We start from the raw sequence: 17,035 nt of genomic DNA, 5'->3' as shown, positions 1-17,035 counted from the left end.
GAATCAAATCCTTGTTAATGAAGATTTGTTTTCCAAAATCTCGAGGGCTTCATTTACTCCCATAAGCCTTATGTGAGTTCACTCTAGTCACTAACGGTGTTATTTTTATTTACGATCAAATTAAACTTTGAATGAAAGAAGAAAAGTTAGAAGAAGAGTTGTTTTCTCAAATCTAATAAGTTATAGCCCTTTTGGAAGTGATTTTGAGAGAGAAATATTTTTCTAATGCTTTGAAGTTTTTTCTTGTGAAAATTAAAGTGCGTTTGACAGTGATCGTATGAAGTGTTTCTAACATTTTTAATACTTAAAGTATGAAAATTTTCAAATGTTATAAAGGCTAAAAACACTTCATAAAATCGCTATCAAAAGCACTCTTAAATATGTAATAAATTTTTTAATATCATTTTATAATTATGGAGAATCACTTGAAATGATTCTTAAAAAATCACTTATCAAGTGGTTTATTTCAAAAGTACTTTTGAAAAACACTCCAAACTAAAAATACTTTAGTTAAAATCATTTAGACTATTAAAATAAAGGTTAATTTCATTTACAATAAGAGTACATTTGGTGGTCTTTTTCTTGAAAGTGTTTTTTTTAAATGTTTTTAAAAGAATCATCTATCAAATGTTTCTCCAAAAAACAGTGCAAGTGTTTTTCAACTTTTTAAAAATGTTTCCTAATTTCTACCAAATGTATAAGTTTACCTCAAAAATACTTTCTAAAAGTGTTTTTGTCAATCAAAAGCCACCATTAATTTCAAATTTTGTTAGTTACTCCTATAAATGTGTTTCGTACATAATTTTTTTTTTTAAATTATTAAATACATCTACCTAAATTTTTTTCATTTAAAATATTTCTAAAATTAATTTTATAAATTTATATGAGTGTTAATCCACGAAATTTGAATGATTGGATGTATTTACATCAAACATTAGGGTTTAAGTAAATTTAAGCCCTCAAACTAGATCAAAGTTGGGTGCATCATAGAAAAAATCTAACCATAAAACTGGGCTAAACCTCTACTGGGCCTAAGCATATAGGCCCCGAAGAAAGGAGTAAAGGTTTGGGCACAACTCGAACTGCTAACCCAGGCCCAGGCCCAAAACACTTCCAATTAATACCCGCCTAGGTTCTGATCCAGACTGTAATTTAAGTTGGTGATTCAACAGCAAGCATACTATTTCGTCCCAAATTCTAGAATTTGATGACTGCTTCATTAATTGAATTACTAGTTGGGTCCACTCAACTCACCTGCTACAATTCAATAAAATATACATATAATTTATAACAGCAAGAAGATATACAAACAGAACCTAATGTACAGGTACCTAAAATATAAGGACATATAAATAGAATTACACAAGGAAAAAAAAATATTGTTCTAATAATTTTTGTGAGCCTTCCATTTTTGAGCCACGGTTGCGAGTGCCTTTGTAGAAGACCCATCAGGGCTCAAAACTTTTGCGGCGGCGTCCTTAAGGTCCTTCATTCGACTGCGTACATCCTTTCCTTCTTCCCCTTCCATCAGACCCTTAACAATTTGTGCAATTTCATTACGATCGATTAGACCATTTTCGTTAACCTTTGGCCTCAATGCCACTTTTAAGCCGTTGGTTAATGTTATTGCGTTCATTTTTTGCTCGGCGTAGAGCGGCCAAGCGATCATGGGGACACCGCAGGCAACGCTCTCGAGAGTGGAGTTCCACCCGCAATGTGACAAGAACCCTCCGGTGGATGCGTGGCTAAGAATTTGAGCCTGTGGTGCCCAGGATGACACCAAGAGGCCCCGCCCTTTGGTTCTATCTACAAACCCTTGAGGTAAGAAAGAGAAAGGGTCATCTTGAGAATGGACACTGAAGAATGGAGAAGCAGCCACACGACTAGGGCTCCTCACTACCCACAAAAATCTTTGCTCACTCATTTCTAAGCCCAAGGCCAGCTCATTTAATTGCTCACTGGGAAGGGTCCCACCGCTCCCAAAAGAGACGAATAGGACGGAGCCAAGTGGCTGGTCGTCCAGCCACTTCAAACACTCGTTCTCACCGGATCCCATCTCCGACTCCCTCCTTGTCAGCGGTCCGACCGGGTAGACCGGCGGTTTACCCGGTTCTAGTGTCTGCAGAGCCTTGAGTGGTCCAGGCTCCAACTCCATGAAGCTATTCACCATTATCCCTTCAGCCAGTCGATATCTCTTGGTGTGGTTTAGAACACACTTGTAAGCGTCGCTCCTCCTATCCTGAACTGGGTCGAGCAGCTCCGAGCCGTGGACCTGCACGCAACCAGGAATCGCCACCGGTTCATTCATGTCCCGAAATTCGCACGCCACCATCTCATCCAGCTTCGGCAGGAACAGAAACAGCGAGAGAGCCATCGCCGTCGACGTGAAGAAAATGTACGGCGCCACCCCGAACTCCGCCGCGACGTCGAACGCGTCGGTTCCGAAGAGATCGACGACGAGCGCCGCCACTCGAGTCTTCGAAACCAGCAACTCCAGCGAGCTCCGGAGATGGGAAAGCGACCGAAGCACAGTGAGAGAAATCATAGTCTCGATCTTCGTATCCGCCGGCAAGTCGTCAAAACTAACCGGAGGAAGAAAAATGGAGTCTATGCTGGGAGGGAGGCTCTGGAGCACGGCCTTTGGGGCTTTGAGAAAAGAATTTTCGTTGGCGATGATGAAAGTGACTGTGAATCCATGGTGGGTGACGAGGCGTTTGGCTAGTTCAATGAGAGGGATGAGGTGACCCATGCCAGGGGTCGGGACAATGGCTATGTGGGGAGGTTTTTCAGCCATTGAAGATGGAAAAAAGAAGAAGAAAAACCAGAAAAGCTGGGTGGAGAAATGATTGAAAAGGAGAGCTGGAGTAGGAGAGGAAGTGGGTAGTAGCGGTGTATATGTAGTCGTTGGTCCTTTTTGGGGGGATTGTGACCTGTGAGGTTATGCATGGCAACATGTGAGGCCCACAGTGTAAGGGTTTGTTTGGTTTTCCTCGTTGGAGGGCTGTGGAGGACAGTGTGGAACTCGATTTTTGCCTTATTTTATTTTATTAATATTATTATTGGATTTTTATTTGGGATAATTGTGTTTTGAACCCAATTGGACCCAAAATTTAAGCTTTGGTCCATATAAATTCACCAAGCATAAGACCTAGAGTAAGTGTGAAAATTGAAAAAATAATATGAATTTGTTATCTTTTTAGAAATGACCTTTACTCACTATGAAAAAAAAAAAGAAAAATATTAATTTAAATTTTATTCCTTTTGTAAATCTTAATATAATTTAATATAATTTAGTGATTTGAAAAAAAATACACCATTTTCCAAAAAAATAAAAATAAATTATTATTATTATTATTATTTAAAAATCAAACAGCTTGGAAAATATATATTTTTTATAAAATTAGTTTTCTAAAAATAATAAATTTTCAGAATAATTATTAAATAAAATTAAGATAAAAAAGTTTGTCAAATATTATGCTAGAATATAGTTTTGAAGGGTATATTGGACTCTTCATATTTCATATCCTCCCCATCAATTATTTTAGGCCCAATTGGGTCCAAAGCACAATTGTCCGTTTTTATTTTTTATTTTTTATTTTTTGTCTGATGTGAACATTTGAAGATGTGACGTAAGTGAAGCGTAAGGCATATGTTATCACCTCATCTCATCAATAAGGCTTCATTCACCTTTTTTCTTTTATTAAAACAAATATGATACGGCCTAAAGGCTAGGGGTTAGTTCCTAAATGGGCAAAAAGAAAAAAGAACTGTTAATTAATTAAGTATAAGTTATTTTTTATTTTAAGAAAAAAATGGTTAAATATTAATATGGAACCTGTATTTCTGCTCATGCACTTCCACTCGATAGCGAACTTGCTTTTTATTTGAAAAATATTTATTTTTCAGAAAATGACTAGGAGTCGTCACTTATTTTTGTTTTATTTTTAAAAGGTAAATAAAATATAAAGAAAACCCTAAATGTGACTCCTTATTTAGAAAAGATGGTTTGCAAAAAACCAAATATGGGGTCGGGGATCAAGTTTCTTATTGGGAAGGTACGATAAAGACCGTAGCACCCCTCTAAGTCCCTAAAAATGGGTCTCTACTAATGAGACGAAGCAAGTATGACAATTGGTAAGGAAGTTAATGGATACAAAAATGATTTAACACTGGAAGCCAAAGCATGCATAAAGAAAAATCAAAGTGAGAGTGCTACTGTTCCTTAACTGCAAGCGATAATGCGCTATCATGAAATGAGGTTAATGAACAATAATGAACATAAAATATGTTACATATGTCGCTAAACAGAGTAAGAAATCATCAGATATCACTCTTTACTCAAATTTATTTTTTAGAGAAAACGTCACCAAAGTTGGGCCCCCACCAAAGCCCGATTTATTTTTGCATAAATTAACTTCATAACTTTTAAATTATTGCTTATTTTAAAACATTTTTAAAATCAAGGAAAATGTGAAAATTGCTTGTCGAAAGAAATGGCAGCAAATTATTGAAAATGGGATTTTTGAGACCTAAAAATTCTAAGGATGAAAAAATGTGGAGTCGAAACAAGATTCTTTTGAAAACCAATTTTTAAAGACATGCATAAAGATGGATGAAGAAATATATGAGTTTGGAAAATGAGTATAAGAGGGTGGCCATGCAATTTTGGAATTATGCATGCAGGCCCGAAGTGCAACAGGTGTCGCACTGAGAGGTTGGTGACTGCAGCTACCATCCTCGCATTATCCCTAGTCACAAAGTTGATTGCCACCATTTTCCTCCCAAAACGTCCGCTACGCCTAATTCAATTAAGGTAAGAGAGACTTGTTGGGCACCAATATGTCGCCGAGTATTTTGTGGTTGGATTGGCGTTGTGGATATCGGTATTGAGCTCGGCGAGGAGGCAACTATTGTTGGATTTCCGCTAGGAATCACCGACGATGCGATTGCGCCATCGGATCCAGGTTTCGTTGCGTCACCCACGACGTTCTTACATGTTGGCATGAGAGATCCACAGAAAACCGCATTTCGGTAAAAGACAGACATAGGGAACACGGAAAGAGTTTATGGTATTTCACCGACGAGACAGTGTTCGAAGACGTTGAAGTCTTGTAGATTCGGGATATTCAAACCTGTAATGCTGCCGAAAAATCGATTTTCTTCTAGACGTAGTGTATGAATATGCCAAGTGGTTGACTGTCGCCGAAATCTAGCCCAATAAGTTGTTGTGAGACAAATCGAGACGTTACAGTCAGAAAAGAGACGGATGGAAGCAGGAAACTCCCCCGAAAACTCATTGTAAGAAAGTGTTAATGTATATTATGGGTATATTATGTTATGGGCTTTAGGCCCAGTTAGGTTACTTGTACCACACACATATGCCTCCTATATAAAGGCACTGATGTATATTCTTTCACTCAGGAAATACAATACAATCTTTCAGTATTTCTAACATGGTATCAGAGCCACTGCTCTGACCCTTTCTTAACAGTCTGTCTTCATTAGTGTGACTTCCTTTCTTTTTAACGCTTCTGCCATCACAACTGCCGCCACAGCCTTTTGCCGTTGAACCTCCGACGTCATCCAGGCGTCGTCCTTGGGTTCCGGACTTGTAGCCACCGTCCTTAAGGAGTTTCACACCGCACAAGATCACTGTTTTTCGCATCACCGCTGCGAATATTGCTCCAATTTCAATTTTGACGGTACCACTAAGATCGTCCAACGCCGATCTACACATTCGTGGAAACCTCGTCGCCATTGGAGCCCTCACGTGCCTCCACTCACCAGGCTTGTTCTGCTGACGTCATCCTCTCTGCCACGTCAGCCCTAGCTACGTCACCACTAATGACGTGTCAATGCCACACTAGCCCTAGCTGACATCATCTCCACATCATCTGTTGACCAGCTGACCGTTGACTAGTGTTGACCGTTGACTTTGATCGGCGTTGACCGTTGACTTTGACCGATGTTGACCGTTGACTTTTCCGGGGTTGACCAGGTTCTCCTTACCCAGTTTTTCGCGTATATTTCACTTTTGCAGTCTGTTTTTGCATATTGTGTCTCTAAATGGATAAAAAGGATATTTTTCTTTCTCGTCCCATCAATACTGTATTAGAGGGAAATAAAAATTACTTATCTTGGTCTCAAGCTATATGCAGTTTTCTTAAGGGTCGCATGCTCTGGCATTATTGTACTGGTGCAATGACTATTCCTGTCAAGGGAGCAAGTGAAGGAGACATTGTTTTTCTTAATCGCATGATTGAATGGGATAGTCATAACCACATGATCCTCACATGGATTCGGAACACTTCCATTCCCTCTATTTCCAATCTGATGGGCAGCTTTGATGATGCAAAATCTGCATGGGATATGTTGGGCAAAAGGTACTCCACCACTCATGGATCCCTGAAATATCAGTTAGTGGTTGAATTACATCAACTCAGGCAAGAACCAGGGCAATCGATCAATGACTATTATGATCAGCTTCGCTTTATTTGGGACCAAATTGACCTTTCTGATCCAACTTGGACATGCTCAAAAGATGCTCAGCAATATGCTTCCATTAGAGATGAATTTCGCCTCAATGAATTCTTGATGTCACTTCACAAGGACTTTGAGCCCATTCGTGGTCAGCTACTCAATCGCAGTCCTGCTCCCTCTCTTGATACTGCTGTAAATGAGTTGGTTAGAGAAGAAGCTCGTCTTGCAACCCTTCAAGCCCAAAATAAGCTCAATGTTTTGGCTATTACTCCATCTACTCCACTCATAGAGCAACCCCAGCAATCAGGTGATTCTTATGGCTCTAGCAATCGTCGCAAGCAGACCAACAAAAAGTTCTGCAACTATTGCAAGCGTTCTAGCCACACCATTGAGACTTGTTACCGTCGTAACAAATCTACTGCTGTTGTTGCTAATATTGAGCCTACTCCGCCAATGGCTTCCACCTCAGTTGAGTCCAAGTCTTCTGGATCTACTATCAACCTCTCCTCCACTGAACTACAGGAGATCATAGCTCAGGTTGTTCGTATGGCTGGTAATGCATCTCTTTCCACTGCCTTATCTGTTCTACCTGGTAAGTCTCAAACTTGGTTTTTTGATTCTGCCTACTGCAATCACATGACACCTCACTCATCCCTATTCTCCAAACTTGACCCTGCACCACATCCTCTAAATATTCATATAGCTGATGGTTCCACCATGCATGGGAATAGTCTAGGTTTTGTTTCAACCTCTAATCTTTCTGCTCCTGGAGTCTTCCATGTTCCTGACCTATCCTATAATTTGTGCTCTGTGGAACAATTAGCTGAACTAGGTTATCGCCTTATTTTTTACTATTCTGGGTGTATTGTGCAGGATCCGAGGACAGGGCAGGAGCTTGGGACCAGTCCTAGAGTTGGGCGTATGTTTCCCGTGAGCAATCTTCATCTTCCACCTGTTGCTCCTGTTTCTATTGCTACTGCAGCTGCTGCAGTTTCTTCCTTACCTTCTCTTGCACTTTGACATTCTCGTCTTGGTCATGCATCATCTTCTCGGGTACAACAGTTAGTGTCTAGGGGTCTGTTGGGTTCTGTGTCTAAAGACATTTTTTATTGTACTTCTTATCAGTTAGGAAAACAGCCAGCTTTGCCTTTTAATAACAGTGAATCCATTTCTAATAGTATTTTTGAGTTAATTCATTCTGATGTTTGGGGACCTTCTCCTGTTGCTAGTATTGGTGGATCTCGATACTTTGTTGTTTTTATTGATGATTATTCTCGTTATAGTTGGATTTTCCCTATGAAATCTCGTTCCGAAATTTTATCAATATATAGCAATTTTGCAAAAATGGTTGAAACACAATTCTCCAAACGTATCAAAACCTTTCGATCTGATAATGCTCTTGAATATACTCAACATGCGTTTCAAGCTCTGTTACATTCCTATGACACTGTACATCATCTAACTTGTCCAGGTACCTCTCAGCAAAATGGTCGAGCCGAAAGAAAACTTCGTCATATTCTTGACACTGTTCGTGCTCTGCTTCTTTTTGCCAAAATTCCTGCCCCATTTTGGGGTGAAGCGGCTCTTCATGCTGTTCATGCAATTAACCGTATTCCAAGTACTGTCATCCATAATCAGACTCCGTATGAGCGTCTCTTTAGGTCACCCCCTATCTATCATCACCTTCGCTCATTTGGATCTGCTTGTTTTGTTCTTCTTTAGTCTCATGAGCACAACAAACTTGAGCCTCGCTCTAGACTCTGTTGTTTCCTTGGTTATGGTGAAACTCAAAAGGGGTATAGGTGTTATGATCCTGTCTCTCATCGTCTTCGTGTTTCTCGTAATGTTGTCTTTTAGGAACATCGATTGTTTGTTGAACTCTCTCATTTTCGTTCTTCCTTGACTAACTCCTCTGTTTTAGAAATCTTTCCAGATGAGTCTCTTGTTCCTTCTACAAATACTTTTGATCCTCCTTTGGACTTCTCTCCAGATATTTTTTATGCTTCTCCTAGACAAGTTGCAGATGAACAGATTGATGACGAGCTACCCCACTTTGAGACTGGGTCCCCTGCTCCTACTCTGCCTGAAGATCCTCCACAAGACATTCCACCTCGCCACTCAACCCGGGTAAGATCCATTCCTCCACACCTACTTGACTATCATTGTTACACTACCCTTGCTACACTTCACGAGCCTCAAACCTATCATGAGGCCTCTACTGACCCTTTATGGCAGATTGCTATGAAAGAGGAACTTGATGCATTAACCAAAAACCATACTTGGGACTTGGTTCCTCTCCCTCCTGGACAGTCTGTGGTTGGTTGTAAGTGGATCTATAAGATCAAGACTCTCTCTGATGGATCCGTTGAGCGCTACAAGGCTCGTCTTGTTGCCAAAGGCTTTACACAGGAATATGGGATTGATTATGAAGAGACTTTTGCTCTAGTTGCTCGTATCTCATCTGTTCGTGCTCTCTTAGCTGTTGCTGCTGCTCGTCATTGGGACCTTTTTCAGATGGATGTTAAAAATGCCTTCCTTAATGGGGATCTGAGTGAAGCAATCTATATGCAACCTCCTCCTGGTCTCTCTGTTGAATCAAACAAGGTTTGTCATCTTCGACGTGTATTTTATGGTCTTAAACAAGCCTCACGAGCTTGGTTTGCCAAGTTCAGCTCCACTATTTTTCACTTGGGTTACACTGTCAGTCCGTATGATTCTGCCTTATTTCTTCGTCGTACTGATAAAGGCACTATTTTGCTTCTTCTATATGTGGATGATATGATCATAACTGGTAATGACCTTAGTGGCATTCAAGAACTCAAGGATTTTCTCAGTCAGCAGTTTGAGATGAAAGATCTTGGACATCTCAGCTATTTCCTGGGTCTTGAAATTACTCATTCCACAAATGGTCTTTATATTACTCAAGCCAAGTATGCTTCTGATCTGCTGTCTCAAGTCGGACTCACTGACAGTAAGAATGTTGACACTCCAGTCGAACTTAATGCGCATCTGACACCCTCCGGGGGGAAACCATTGTTCAATCCTTCTCTTTACAGACGATTGGTTGACAGCTTAGTTTATCTCACAGTTACTCGTCCAGACATCTCCTATGTTGTTCATCAGGTGAGCCAGTATTTGTCTGCTCCACAATCAACTCACTATGTTGCTGTTCTGCGCATTCTTCGATACCTGAAGGGTACCATTTTTCATGGCCTTTTCTACTCAGCTCAATCTCCTCTTGTACTATGTGCATTCTCTGATGCTGATTGGGCAGGAGATCCTACTGATCGCAGGTCCACTACAGGTTGCTGCTTCCTTCTTGGTTCTTCTTTGATTTCTTGGAGAAGTAAGAAACAAACTTTTGTGGCCCGCTCCAGTACTGAAGCAGAATATCGTGCCCTTGCTGATACCACATCTGAGCTCCTTTGGCTAAGATGGCTTCTTAAGGATTTAGGTGTGTCCACCTCCTCTGTTACTCCCCTTTATTGTGACAACCAGAGTGCCATTCATATTGCTCACAATGATGTCTTTCATGAACGGACTAAACACATTGAGATTGATTGTCATTTTATCCGTTATCATCTTGTCCATGGTGCTCTTAAGCTTTTCTTCGTCTCCTCCAAGATCAGCTTGCAGATATGTTCACCAAGTCACTTCCTACAAGACGCACTCGTGATTTAATTGACAACCTCAAGTTGGTCTCATATCCACCTTGAGTTTAAGGGGGGCTGTTAATGTATATTATGGGTATATTATGTTATGGGCTTTAGGCCCAGTTAGGTTACTTATACCGCACACACATGCCTCCTATATAAAGGCACTGATGTATATTCTTTCACTCAGGAAATACAATACAATAAAAAGCAGCTTTAGAGCAATGAGGTTAGAGAGAGTCGAAATAGGGCTAGAGATATGGTTTCGCTTGAGACTCAGAACTCAAAGTTGAGTGAGAGATACAAGGGGCAGGAAACTACCTTGTAGGTCGAGACCCTCGAGCACGAGGCGAGACACTCTGTTCTGGAGATAGGAAACGTCTTATCAGCTAGACGGATTAACCATTACGTTCCAGGTAGCGAGCTTGTTAGCAACATCGACACTTTCTTTGAACACCATCAAAGCTTCCAAATCAAAACTCGTAGAAGCGCAGAGTAGAAAGAAATGGAGGATGAAGAGAGCAAAAGCAAAATGCAAGCTGGTGAGAGTGGGTTTCGTCATTAACGTTTTACAATTGATTGAAATATTGGAGGAGTCCATGACTTTGATGGCATCGTCGTAGGCGCAAACAATGAAGGAGCCGTCAGAGGCGACAACGAATAGGTCGCCTGTGTAGAACTGCTGCAACGTCGGTGTGGACTTGTAGTTCTTCTTCAAGTCGGAGACGCCAAGAGAGATGATAAAGTGTTGAGGGCAGTGCACAGGTTTGGTGGGTATGAAAGGGGTGGTGAAATTAAATGGGTTTATAAGGTTTGGTGTTGAGTGGAACTATGTGTAGTGAGAGAAATGGGTATGAGAGGTAGACTGGGTAGGGAGATGTGAGAATGGTTTTACAATGGTTTTGCGTGGGAAATGGGGAAGATAGTGGCTTCATCAGCATTCACATCCTTGAGCACCGCGTCACCCTTGTTCATCAAACAACAAGCATGTATTTTCCATGGCATAGGTCGCATTTGATCATCGTGGATGAGGGCTTAAAGGCATTGTTGGTGATCTCCGCCACAGAAAGCAGCCCATGGTAGGCCTACTCGGCTGACATGACATATGATGGCTTATGTGGTATCAATGGTCTTATTACAGCATGATCATCTTCTTGTAAGGAGCGGCACCAGGTGGAAGTAGTAGTCTCATCATTGGCCCAGGGGATGTTCTTCAACAAAAAGATTCAAATTTGTTTCATTCAAGGATCCAAAAAATTGATATATCATTGCGACTTCTGTAGACACTACTAAGTTCATAAACAATTCTCTTAGTGTCCCAGAATTTAGAGATTGGAACCAATTCATTGTCTAAAGGGCTTCTTATGTGTCTCATCAATGCACTCTCAGCTTCAGGACTAAGAAGATTAGCCGATTTTATAATCTCTACAGATCTTAGCTCATATAATAGCCAACACATGACATTACTCTCCGAATCATCCCTAAACTGTGGATTCTCAACAGCAAAGGCACCCAGAGGTTGAATGAACTCAGAAAGCCCACTGAAAATTCTCATACAACCTCCGGAAAAGGCCACCCCGATCTAGATTTCCTTGTTCACATGCCTAACAGATACATGTATAAAGTCACCTAGCCATGACAAGCATGTTACAGGTCTTCATACCCACAGACTGAGAATACATACTTCGTGGTTCCTTGCTTTCTCAAGCAAAGATGAGAAAACTGATGCTCACCATGGACGGACACCAAGAACAAAGGAAGACAACAAAATATAGCACAAAGGGTAGAGACAAAAAATGAACCCGTACAAGTCGTGCTTCACATTTTAATCAACAGGCTTAGATGAGGGTGAGTGAAATCAAATGAGTACCAAATAAAAATCAAAACATGGTTGGAAATATCTTATGGGGAAACTGAAACAAGGCCAAACTAATCCTCAACAAGAATCATTAAAAAAAAAAAAATATGAACATGCTTACTCCCAACCGTCAAACATCATCCAAGAATCAGCAGGAAAAGAGAAGAAAAGCATACCAGTTGAAGTGAATGGGAAATCCACAATAAACATACTTGAAAATGATCCTCTCCAGCAATGTCGGCAAGAACTTAGCAAGCCATCCTTTTTCTTCCTCTCCTGGTTTTTTTTTTCTCTCTCTCTTCCTTTTCCCAGCTATCCTTCCTGCTCGAGTTTTCTTCTTCCTCAAACCACCCACACGCTCCTCTATAACCCAACTCTCTAAAAGAAAATACCCCTCTAAACCCTCCACCTCCCTTTCTGGTTCTCTCCAAAGCTCCTCACTCGTTTCTGGCTAGCTGATTTTTTTCTCTCTCCAAGCTATCTCACTCCTCCTCTACTTAACGGTCTCACTCTCTCTATAACAAAATACGCTCCTCTAAATCTTCAAAAACCACCTAAGAATATTCTCTCACACGTGTCCTTTCCTCATTGCATCCTCCACCCACCATTGTGATTCCCCAACAACCTCTCTTGAGGCAACACGTGGCTCTTTAAGAGCCCTCCACCTAGCAAAATAATCTGCAAAAAAATACACCCCAAAATAGGGGTCCACAATTAATATTTTTTTCATATTTAATTTATTTTAAAATATACAAAATAAAATCAAATATGGTTAAAACCTGTAATCCATATCTTATAATATGTATTATCTATCCTATAGGACGGGATGTATCCACTGTATTTTTATAATATGGAAAAATCATATTAAATATAATAAAAATAATAGAATTAAATTAAATATGATGATAATCATGATTAACGATGATATTGATAATCCTTTTAGTGATTAAGATATAATATTATTAAAAAACATGATATGAACTCAAGTCCAAATTCTACAAACTTAAAATTTAAAATTGATAGTTGAATATGATATTAAAGTTAGGTTTGTTGTGAGGTTAATATGATTTCAAATTTTGCCTTTATGGATTGAATATGAATTCAAATTCAATGCATTTCAAATCTTATCCATTTAGATTTTTAGAAAAAATAGTAGTTCGATAAATATTATTTATCACAAAAAATTTGGTAGTGTTAGAAACACGATAATAATTTATTTTTGTCTTATTAATGTCAAAAGCATATGAAGTCGTACCGTCAATTTCCACAAGACAAGACAAGATAATATTTAGTTGTCTTATTGATTGGATGCTACCATGCTATAAAATATTTTAGACAATTAATATTTTTTTTTCTTTTATCAAATAAAGTCTACGACCCTTCATGAGTCGACTACGTATAAGTGCATGACTTGTAATAAAGTGCTTAAAAAATGTTGGAAAAAATATATATTTTCAATTGTTTTTATTATTTTATTTTCAAAAACATCTCACCGTGTCATGCCGTATCTTAACTTAATCCAAAAAAGTAATAATAATAATGTAGGTGTTTAATCTAGGTTATATGGTCCATTGGTCCCCGCGTTTATTACTTTTTGGACCTACGCGGAAAATAATTTTGGATTGGGCCCCACTATTGGGCTGTCCTCAGAAGAGTTGTACTGAGTTTGGGGTTTAGGGCTCTTAGGGTGTCAAAAATTTTACTTTCTCTTTTTTCATTTTTCTTTTTTTTTCTTTTTTTTTTTTTTTTGAAAAACATCTGTATTTTTCAGATCTTGCCTAAATCGAATGGCTATAATTCGAGAGATTAATAAATTTTGCCATATTATGAATAGATATGAAAATTGATATAAAACCTGAAAAAAAAAATGTTCAATGATTACAATGAGTGTGGGAGTTAGAAAGTAAGTTGATATGATAAGAATAATAATTTATTTTGGGATTAAAAAAAATAAAAAAAATAAAAAAGAAAACATTATCCACATAATTTTGTGATAGTCGTAAATTTAAAAGAAAATGATCAAATCCTCATTAAAGAAGATTTGTTTTCCAAACTCCCGAGGGGTTCATTTGCTCATGTAAGCCTTATGTGACTTCACTCCTAGTCACTAATGGCATTATTTTTATTTACGATTAAATTACATTTTGAATGAAAGAAAAAAAAACTAAAAAAAAGAGTTGTTTTCTCAAATCTAATAAGTTAGAGTCTTTTTGGAAGTGATTTTGAGAGAATTATAAGTAGTTTTTTTAATGCTTTGAAGCTTTATATTGTGAAAATTAGATGTATGGTAAACTTTTCAGTATCATTTTTATAATGATGGAGAATCACTTGAAATGATTCTTAAAAAATCACTTATCAAGTGATTTTTTTCAAAAGTACTTTCAATAAGAGTACGTTTGGTGGTCTTTTTCTTGAAAGTGTTTTTTTAAAATGTTTTTAAAAGAATCATTTATCAAATGTTTCTCCAAAAAAAAAGTGCAAGTGTTTTCAACTTTTTAAAAAATGTTTCATAATTTCTACCAAATGTATAAGTTTACTTCAAAAATACTTTCTAAAGGTACTTTTGTCAATCAAAAGCCACCATTAATTTCAAATTTTGTCCGTTATTCCTATAGATGTGTTTCGTACATAAATTTATTTTTTAAAAGAATTATTAAATACATCTACCTAAATTTTTTTCATTTAAAATATTTATAAAATTAATTTTATAAATTTATATGAGTGTTAATCCACGAAATTTGAATGATTGGATGTATTTACATCAAACATTAAGGTTTAAGTAAATTTAAGCCCTTAAACTAGATCAAAGTTGGGTGCATCATAGAAAAAATCTAACCATAAAACTGGGCTAAACCTGTACTGGGCCTAAGGATATAGGCCCCGCAGGAGTAAAGGTTTGGGCACAACTCGAACTGCTAACCCAGGCCCAGGATCAGGCCCAAAACACTACCAATTAATACCGTTTCTATGGTGTTCTTCGGTGTTTGGCTCGACAGAAAAAGAGGTGGCAGAAGAAGAAAAGGAAGAGAAGAAGATGATATACCGAAAATGGAGTCTGCTAACTGGCCCAGTTGCCATATTGGCAGCGATAGCTGTGCCTGTCACTATTATCAACTACATCATCGTTAAAGACGTGAGCATTTCTCATTCCCAACAAAATTCAAAACCCTAGATTTCTTTCTATTGCGTTAATATATTTTTTCTTTTTTTATTTTCCTTCGGGAGATTTTTTGGTGGGTAAGTATGGATCTGGTTTGGAATTGGGTTGGTTAAAAAAATTAGGGTTTGGAAATTTGGGCCATTTCAATCTGTGGATCTGTTTCGTTGCTGGGAAAACTAAGGAAAAGAAAAGGAAACAGATTTTCGATCTTGTGTTTAGTTATTACAAGTTTTGTTCACTGTAGTTCGATTGGGTTTATTCGAATGGAGGGGAGTAAAATGATGTCGTAAATTTAGGATTATAAGATTCTTTATTTCTTTTATTTTCCAGCATTTTCTTGGCTACCGAACGGAGGAGGATTAGGGTGTTGGAGTTTACCCGCCTAGGTTCTGATCCAGACTGTAATTCAAGTGGGTGATTCAACAACAAGTATACTATTTGGTCCCAAATTCTAGAATTTGATGATTGCTTCATTAATTGAATTGATTTTGCAATACCCTAAAAAAATGTAGCTATAATTGATTCAAAACTGAGTCTTGAACATTCGATTTGGTTTATTTCTGTGTACTTGAGGTCATTTGCGTAAATTCTCGACTGTATAAGAAAATCCAATCCAAGTTCTTGGTCTACCATAGACCTAATACTTGCCCATTCCCAACATTCGGAGGATCGGTTTATGGTGACCACTTTATACCGTGTTCAAGTTTGGTGGCATTTATGAAACAACGCAGGAAAACATCTTTTAGGCTCCTTCTGGTGTTTTTGGAAATTTAGCTCTTGGAAATGATAGTAACAGAAGAAAATAATAAGTCCTTTGGTGATAAGATCTAACCTTTCTTCAATGTCATGGCAATGTATTTGTAGCCTCGGCTACTGAACTCGGAGTACTATTGCACAGGTTGTTTCAGGAGTGACACTTGGACTAATATCATGTAATCTTTGGTTTGCAGGATTTGTTCCCTAGCCCGGAGAAGGTGAAGAATGACCAGGGATCAACAAACAAGTAGAAACAAGGGATTTGGTGCCTTCTCGTCTCAAATTTGGTTTAAGCCTGTGTCAAGGACTTGAGGTCTGCTTTTGTTGGATATAATACGCAAACTTGTGTTTAAGTTGCAGTTTGGGGCATGGAATTTTTGTTGAATAATGTTGACAGTTTGAACCAAAACTTCTGAGCTAAGTTCAATAGATTTGGTTGTTCAACCCTGATTCTTGTGATTAGCTTTTGCTGTTAGTCACTCCATGGTTGCCTTGTCTCATTTCATGCTTGGCAATGGCTAATTTGTGTTGTGCTCATTCAACCCAACATGGGTTTTGAATTCACGAAACAATCATCGAGACAGAGATCTCTAGATAGAAACATCCTTGATGGGCATTAAGGGTTCAAGTTATCGATCCTCTGCTTCGACCACAAATCTTTGGTCTATTGCTTCATGCCAGAAATGAGACTATTATCATCTAAGATAATTGATAGTTTAAGTCTCTGTAGTCATTAGGAAGATGTCCATTCTCTAGCATCAATTTCTGATAATAGTAAATTATATCATCCAAGACAATATATGTGGGCTTTATAGCCATTAATGTTATGAACATGCCCAGGTTCTAGCCTAAACATGGTTCCATTAATTTTCTCATTATCCCGAAAAACAAGTGAGACTATGTTTGGAATGTCGGAATAGAGAATGAAAAATCAAATTTATTTCCTTTTCTTTAATGTATTTAGATTGTTTTTTAGAATGAGAAAGGGAATGCAAAATTCCTTGTTATAAAAACTACATATCAAAGGCAACCTAAATGGCTAGTATTCAGGTACAAGTTTGGAGTTGTAGTTTTGCCATATGGGTTGTTTTTCTATCCACGCTGGTGCATCAACATCAAGAATGTCTT

The 17,035-nt window shown here is 38.3% G+C and overlaps 1 protein-coding gene and 1 long non-coding RNA gene across 2 annotated transcripts; one reads left to right on the top strand and one right to left on the bottom strand.

The window, feature by feature from the left end:
- Positions 1–1,240: 1,240 nt before the first annotated feature.
- LOC117931612 (hydroquinone glucosyltransferase-like) lies at positions 1,241–2,881 on the bottom strand. The gene has a single exon (XM_034852597.1). The coding sequence runs from the start codon at positions 2,792–2,794 to the stop codon at positions 1,385–1,387; it is 1,410 nt and encodes a 469-aa protein (XP_034708488.1). The 5' UTR covers positions 2,795–2,881; the 3' UTR covers positions 1,241–1,384.
- Positions 2,882–14,968: 12,087 nt separating this feature from the next.
- On the top strand, positions 14,969–16,369 carry LOC117932789. The gene is made up of 2 exons (XR_004654227.1): positions 14,969–15,124; positions 16,102–16,369. It is a non-coding gene; the product is annotated as an uncharacterized LOC117932789 (long non-coding RNA).
- Positions 16,370–17,035: the final 666 nt, after the last annotated feature.

This window comes from Vitis riparia, chromosome 15 (assembly GCF_004353265.1).
Source record: "Vitis riparia cultivar Riparia Gloire de Montpellier isolate 1030 chromosome 15, EGFV_Vit.rip_1.0, whole genome shotgun sequence".
Lineage (NCBI taxonomy): Eukaryota > Viridiplantae > Streptophyta > Magnoliopsida > Vitales > Vitaceae > Vitis > Vitis riparia.
The sequence above is the reverse complement of the archived record's forward strand: the minus strand, read 5'-3'. Positions and strand labels throughout refer to the sequence as shown.

Bases quoted from the DNA above. Each gene is read 5' to 3' on its own strand.
- LOC117931612 (XM_034852597.1), bottom strand. From the start codon at position 2,794: ATGGCTGAAAAACCTCCCCACATAGCCATTGTCCCGACCCCTGGCATG.